This window comes from Macrobrachium rosenbergii, chromosome 10 (genome assembly GCF_040412425.1).
Source record: "Macrobrachium rosenbergii isolate ZJJX-2024 chromosome 10, ASM4041242v1, whole genome shotgun sequence".
NCBI lineage: Eukaryota > Metazoa > Arthropoda > Malacostraca > Decapoda > Palaemonidae > Macrobrachium > Macrobrachium rosenbergii.
In genome coordinates, this window is record NC_089750.1 from 74,077,207 (window position 1) to 74,084,706 (window position 7,500).

Below are 7,500 nucleotides of genomic sequence, written 5' to 3' on the forward strand. Positions count from 1 at the left end.
ATGAATATTTGAAGAAGAGGAAGATTTGGAATTATGGAAGATTAATATATGTACATACATTTATATATATATATATATATATATATATATATATATATATATATATATATATATATATATATATATATAAATAAAGACAAAATCTACGAAGGAAAGAAAAACAATGGATTACTGCAGGGTTTTTCGACTGTCGTCCTTTACTTAGCAGACTACTAAGTAAAGGACGACAGTCGAAAGGCCTTGCAGCACTCAATTGTTTCTCTTTCCTTCGTGGATTTTCTTTTATATATATATATATATATATATATATATATATATATATATATATATATATATATATATATATATATATAAATTTGTCATAAAGTAGTATCGTTTACTTTCGCGATAATGGCTTCCCTGTGCACATACCAATCCAGCACACGGTTGGCCTAATTATCCAGTTGCCGAACAAAATTGTCTCAGGTCAGCACTAAGCTAATTATCGCTATTTCAAAGCTGTGCATTGCAAATAACGGCGTGATGTATGTATATCATCCTTTTTTTCATTATTAAGAATCATTATTTTATTCAGGAATGTTATAAATAGGTTAAGAATCTCTGTGAACTTCACCTATCGCGTGGAACGGCGTAGAGAAATCATATCCTAGGGACGTATCGTGAAAGAGAGTCCTCGCGTTTTAGATAGTCCCTGCATATCGCCGTATTTCACATTCCTCTGGAATTACGGTCACGTTCCGATGACGTAGGGTTCCTTCGTGAATTTACGGCCGCGGAGAAATGACAAATGGCCCCCCTTTTTTCGGGGGTGGGTGTCAGGTAGGACGGTGTTTGGTTAATCTCACCGATTCACGAAGGGTGGGTCGGGTGTATTACCTGTTGGGTTACGAAAATCTCTCAAGAATGGCAGAGGTTGGTTGTATATACACTTTATATGACCTGAGAAAGTTGGTAATCATCTACCTTGGGTTGCATACATGTCTCAAACATGTTGGCAACTATCGCCCACATATCACATACAGGTTGGATACAAGTCTAAGACATATTGGCAGTCTTGAGTGCTTCATATGATTAGCCATCATTTGCAAAAAATTCGTTCTTAATCTACGGCCGTGGACTTGTTTCCAACCTGTTTGTGACAAGTATCAGGTAAATTGGTGACGCATGTGTTTGACATGTTGCACTGTAGGGAGGAAACACCCTTGTATTAACTGTTCGACTGAATGGTTACAATTCAGAGTCTATGTCGGCTTGTCAGAGTCTAGAGGCCCATCCTAGACCTCTTACTCCTTTTCAAAGCTTAGCACATCTGGAGAAGAGCCCTCAATTTCTCTTTCAGCGCTGAATGACCTCATAGGTTCCACTGCTTGACCTGTGGCCTAATTTTATATTCCATTCCATTTCATTCCAAAAGTTGGTTGACTTTTGAATGTTTAAATACATGATCTACGAATATCGATAAGCCCCTCGGCTTCTTCGTTATGATTTGAATGACAGGAAAGAAATAATGTTCTTCGTTCATCAATACATTCTCTAAATGTTGTTATTATGACCAACATCGGCCTTATCTTTGAGACGCATTAGGTACCGTAATCTGTCGGATGTATTCCATCAAAGATTCATGTTAAAAAGAGCTACGTATTAATAAAGTTAAGTGCTAACTAATGGGTATTTGGTATCACGTGCATTAGGTGATGATTGATAGACTTTTCCAGGGATACATCGATTAACTGTCCTTCATTCTAAAAAAGCCGTAATTTGTCAAAACCCCTCTGTTCAAAAAATCTTTATTTGGTTATTTGCTTATAGTTGGAAAAAAAAACACAAACACACACACTCACACACACACATATACATATGCAGAAACATTCTCTTCACCTTCTACCCTCTAGAGAAGGTAGCACAAGAAGAGTGGGGGCAGGGGGGTTAGTCCCCTTTGCTTCAGAGCATGTTTTTATGGATGGGGTTTAGGTTGCTAGCCCCATACCCTCTTACGTGCCCCCAGCTACCGCTGACACCCATTCACAGCTAGGAAGACTTGTGGACAGAGGCAGGGTGAGTTCCACAGATCTAGCTAACGCTAGCCGGGAGTTGAATCTTTCAAAGTGGACGGTGAGGTTCCTTAGGTCCGTTGGTTAGGACCCTATATAATAATAATAATAATAATAATAATAATAATAATAATAATAATAATAATAATAATAATAATAATAATAATAATAATAATAATAATAATAATTACAACGCTTTAGTCAGAATCCTCACTGTTGTTTTAACCTCCTCGAGGTAGTATAAATGAAAGTTTATACTGCCTCCTTTTGGGTAATGAGAAAAAAAAAGTTGCCAACAAAGTTGATGACAATGTTTCCTAGTTAAGTTTTGCCTCGCTCCCTATGGACAAAGTTAATGCACTTGTTGACACTTAATGACACTTTAGTCATTCGAGACGCCCGTGCACGGAGACGAGAAAAAGCAGCAGCTGTAATCATAATAATAATAATAATAATAATAATAATAATAATAATAATAGCAATAGTAGTAGTAGTAGATGGACATATTACTAAGAAAAATTAGTTTATGTAAAAAGAGACATATAAAGTCTAACTCAAATTACGGATGATGAAGTCTAACACTAATTAGAGATGATCAAGTCTAACTATAATTGGAGATAATAAAGTAACTGTAGTTAGAGATGATAAAGTCTAACTCTGATATGAGATGACAAAGTCTAACTCTAAGTAGAGATGACAAAGTCTAACTCTAATTAGAGATGACAAAGTCCAACCCTAATTAGAGAGAGATCAGCTTATCTCTAATTAGAGAGATTTTAAAGTTTTAAAACCTAACTTAAATTTTAACTCTAATTAGAGATTTTAAAGCCTAACTCTAATTAAAGATCCACGCACACTGATTCAGTTCTCGTCTATAAACAAATTAAAATCGCCTGCAAGGTAAAGACTATTTGAGAACGAGAGAGAGAGAGAGAGAATGACGTCAGCAGCTAGGAAAAGAGAATGTCCAAAGGCAAACAATCGAGTCACCTTATCCTTCGCATGTTTACTTGTCACGTCATCTTCCCGCGGCTTGACTTACACACAGAAGGAGCGTAGTTGACAAAAGGGCGAATGGAGGGACGCTAAAGGAGGGACAAAGGGAGGAGAAGATAGTGACAGGGAACCGAGAACGATTTGGATGACGTGGTACAACAACACTTAGCTTCGTAATGTGTAGGCAATGTGTTGTGTCCACACGCACATATATACATATATATATTATATATATATATATATATATATATATATATATATATATATATATATATATATATATATATATATATATATATTAATGAGACTAATGAGACCTCGTGTTCTAAAAGTCATGATCTTACTTCGGCAATGTAAGGGCCAGAGTTTCGATTCTGGGGTGGGAAGCTCTGTTCAAGGTCAGTTTTGTTGAACCCTGCCGTGTCTCTGCTAATCTACTGAGTGAATTATTGAATTATACCTGGTAGGTAGATAGTAGGCTGTTATGAGTTGCATTCACTGGGCTAGCAACCTCATCCCAACCCCAGAGCAAGAATACAGACAGACAGGCTGGTTGACTGTAAACCATCTGGGTCATCCATACAGACAAAATATCAGAAGCATACAGCCAGTTTTCCCAAGTTTCACCCTATACTGAAAGGCAAGAAGTGGTCACCCTTACCATTTATGGATTGGGTGAGAAATTGTAATTTTTCACTAGCAAAAGGTTCACTACATCTTACTACAGTTCTTAATAAAGTTATGATAAACATCACCTGTTCTTCCCCTTCTCCCAATACGTCAACTAGTTCATCTTCATTGGTCGAATCACTAGCCTGGTATTGTCTGTTGTTGTCCAGACATGTGGCCAAGACTCGCAGTTCGTTTCGAAATTCGTTCCTCTGCCTCTGGACTTCATCCATCAGAGCCTGGATTTCATCCATGATGGCTCTGTAACGCTTCTCCTCCATGCCATTGAAGGGGGGCCGCTTCACCTCTACCTCATCATCAGCACCGTCTTGAGTAGAACTCAGGTTATTCAGACTAGCTGTCCTCGAGATAAATTACCTTATAATAGTTTTCTAAGACAACTCTAGCTCTCATATGTGTCATCATTTTCCACCTGCCCCACTGGTCAGTATGCGCACCAAAATACTAACTACACTACAAAACCAAACAGAACCATATGTCAAAGAACACAACTTTGAAAAAGATAATAAAATAATCTGACCTGATTTGAATATTCTTCTTTTGATCTTCCTGGGCTTCTTCTCAGGATTGGGGTCACATCGTGGACAATACCCTGCCGTGGAAAGGTCGTTGCCAATGGAGCGATACTGGAACCGCTTGTGCCCAGCATATCGACCGTTGGTACTGCGTCCCAGAGAAGTGCCATGGCTCCAGTCGTGTGGGTCCATTTCTTTCTTGTTCTTGCTGATCTCTTCGTCTGAATGATATTCTCTCTTACTAATTTTTTTAACGCCCCTTCTCTTTTTCTTGGGGTAATACAACTTTTCGTGACTCTTTGTCCAGTTGTATTCTCCTAAAGCATTCTCTTGAATTATAACTTCAAAGTTTATCCTATGGGTTTCAGTGGTATCTGCCGGTGAACTAGATGGTTGAGCTTCTTGGGTTATTAATTGTTCCCCTAATAATCCTCCTTTATTACTCTGATTCTTTGCAGTGCCATCACTGTCACTGACTACTTTATCACCAACACTGATTTTGGGTACTTTCCTCTCGGCTAGGCTCTTCTGTTTCTTGTCATTTTGTTCAGGCGTGCTTTGTTTCTTTGCTGTTTTCTTGGGTTTTACATCATTGCCAAGACTTGCTTCAGCTTCATTTGATGCATCTGCTCCTTGAGGTTTAGGCTTTTTTCCTTTAGGAATTTTAGACTTCTTAGCCTTTAATTCTTTTTGAACTTCATTCCTAGATATTTCCCCATCAGCTTTGTCTAGTTTTGGTTCTTGTGATTCCCTTACTCTAAGGTCATCTTGTGGTTTGTCAGATTTTTCCTCCCCCTCAGATGCATCTACATTTACTTTCTCTTGAAGTTCACCATCTGTCTTCTCTGGAACTTGTACCTCTACTTTTTCCTTTTCAGGGTGATTCTTATTTGCCTTCTCTTGAGATTCTACTGCTGTTTCCTCTCTGTGTTCTTCCTGTGCCGTTTCCTTAGACTCTTCTGCTTTCTGGTCCGCTTGTGTTGCTTCTTTAGATTCATCTGATGTTTCTTCTCTCTGTGTTGTTTGTGCTTCTTTAGATTCTTCTGCAGGTGTCTGATCTGCTTGTGCTATCTTGATAGATTCTCTTCCAGCCTCCGCTTTCTCCCTTTCTTCTGCTGTTTCTTTAGATTCTTCTGCAGTCTGTCCCTTCTGCTCCTCTGCTGCCTCGTTAGATTCTTCTGCAGCCTGTCCCTTCTGGTCTTCTGCTGCCTCGTTAGATTCTTCCGCAGTCTGTCCCTTCTGCTCTTCTGCTGCCTCTTTAGATTCTTCTGCAGCCTGTCCCTTCTGCTCTTCGGCTGTCTCGTTAGATTCTTTTGCTACCTCCTTTCGCTCCTCTTCTTGTGCTACCTCTTTAAATCCCTCTGCTGCTTCTTTAACTTCCTCTGCTGCCTCCTCTTTCTGTTTTTCTTGTACTTCCTCTTTAGATTCTTCTGCTGTGTACTCTATCTGCTCTTCTTGTGCTTTGTTGTCAGAGTCCTCTACAGTCTCCTCTTTCTGTTTGTTTTCTCCTTCTCTTGACTCTTCTGCTAACTCCTCTTTCTGCTCTCTTTGTGTTGTCTTAGTGGATTCATCTGCTGCCCCTTCTATCTTATCTTCTTTTCCTGCCTCTTTTGGTTCTTCTGCTGTCTCCTCTTTCTGATTTTCTTCTCCTGCTCCTTTTGATTCACTTATTTGTACCTTTTCTTGTAGATCTCCAACTTTGTCATCTGCTTTTGAGAGATCTTGGTATTCATATGAAATTTCTAGTATGTTTGGATGTTCTTGTATTTTGTCAGATTTCTTAATTTTGTGAGATCCTTTTCTCTCAGGCTTAGAAATTTTTTGTACGTCAAGCTTCTTCTGAGACTTCCCTAATTTCGTTGATTCTTGAGCTTTGCCTGTTTTTGTGTCTTGGCATTGGTCTTCTGTCCTATCTTTCACCTTACGTACTCCAGATTTTTGGGGTGATTTGTGTGAAGCCTGACCCTCTGGAAACCTATCTCCAAACTTTTTCTTGTTGTTAGTGAGCTCTGATTTTTCTGGGGGTTTATCTGTCACCTGTTCTGCTTGGAGCCCCTCTACATCTGCTTTTTCTTCAGATTTTATTGCACTGTCAGCTTTTTCTTGAGATCCTGTTATTTTTTCCTTTCCTTTCAGTCCCTCTACATTATTTTTTTCACGAAACTCGCTTCCAGCCACCACCTTCCTTGCACTCCCCACTTTCAGGTCGTCACTCCTAAGACCACCAACTAGTGACTCGTGTGACCTGTATGCACTTCGTCTGTGGCGAGGGCCATGCAGCCTCAAGCTGCTGAAAGATTCCCCCTGGTCAAGCGATTTACTTTTCAACCTGAAGCGGGAGTCATTCCTACGGATCCGGCTTGGTGTGGTTGGAAGTTCCTCTGGTGGAACTGATCCTCTCCTGATTTTGGAAATAGCAGAGGAGGTGCTGAGGGAATAGGTGGAATCACATGATGGCCTCCTCTGGCGGGTGAGTCGCGTGGCAGGTTTTAGATGTGGCGGGAGGCCAATGTCCACTTCCTCTATGTTGTGTTGCCTTCTTCCCCCAATGCCACAGATGATTTCTGATCTCAGCGACCTGGCACTAGAAGTCATAACGGCACTCGCTGCTCCTGAAATCGACCTCTACGTGGCATCTTTGATGATGTCAGAGTAATTCGCCTGTATTCTTTGGTATTTTTTCAAGGTAATTACCACCTTACATCCTGAGAGGGTTCCCTTTTCACCTTTTCACACAGACTTCCTAAGAAATTACACTAAAAGGAGATTCTGCTTGAGTATTTGTTTCTTGTAGAGTTAAGTCACCACCGTTATTTTTAACATTTGCCCTTCCACATCTTACACTTAGCATATAGTCTTCTCTCATTGAAACTCTTACCTACTGTACACTATTTTCACAAACGATATCCAAATGTATTGCAGTAATCAAGTCAATATAGTTTTTAGAATTTTTTTTTTTCATTATTTGTTCATTTATTGACTTTGGGTAAATTTATCTCAATTAAAAACGCAGATGGTCAGAGGAAAAATAATGACTGGTATGGTTATTTAGAATACCTTTCTTGCATAAGATGTAAATTATGAAATTATGATAGACCAAATTCAAAACAAAAAGCCAAATTCAGCTCCCTCTAGCAGTACAAAACTAATCAATATTCAACGCTTCTGGTAATTCATTCTATTCTCAATATCACTTTGTTATATTTTAAGAATCATTGGTATCAGAACAGGAATGACACAAATTCCAG

At 39.1% G+C, this 7,500-nt stretch overlaps 2 protein-coding genes across 2 annotated transcripts in view; both read right to left on the bottom strand.

The window, feature by feature from the left end:
- ringer (ringmaker) overlaps positions 1–4,012 on the bottom strand; it is a 28,929-nt gene extending 24,917 nt beyond the window's left edge. Inside the window, exon 1 of the mRNA XM_067110765.1 lies at positions 3,803–4,012. Coding sequence (XP_066966866.1) covers positions 3,803–3,997 — 195 coding nt within the window. The 5' untranslated portion in view covers positions 3,998–4,012. The remainder of the gene's footprint in view (positions 1–3,802) is intronic.
- The window catches only part of LOC136842872 (caldesmon-like), a 5,421-nt gene continuing 1,915 nt past the window's right edge, over positions 3,995–7,500 (bottom strand). Inside the window, exon 1 of the mRNA XM_067110764.1 lies at positions 3,995–7,500. This exon is cut by the window's right edge and continues 1,915 nt beyond it. Within this exon, the coding sequence (XP_066966865.1) occupies positions 4,139–6,847 (2,709 nt within the window). The 5' untranslated portion in view covers positions 6,848–7,500 and the 3' untranslated portion in view covers positions 3,995–4,138.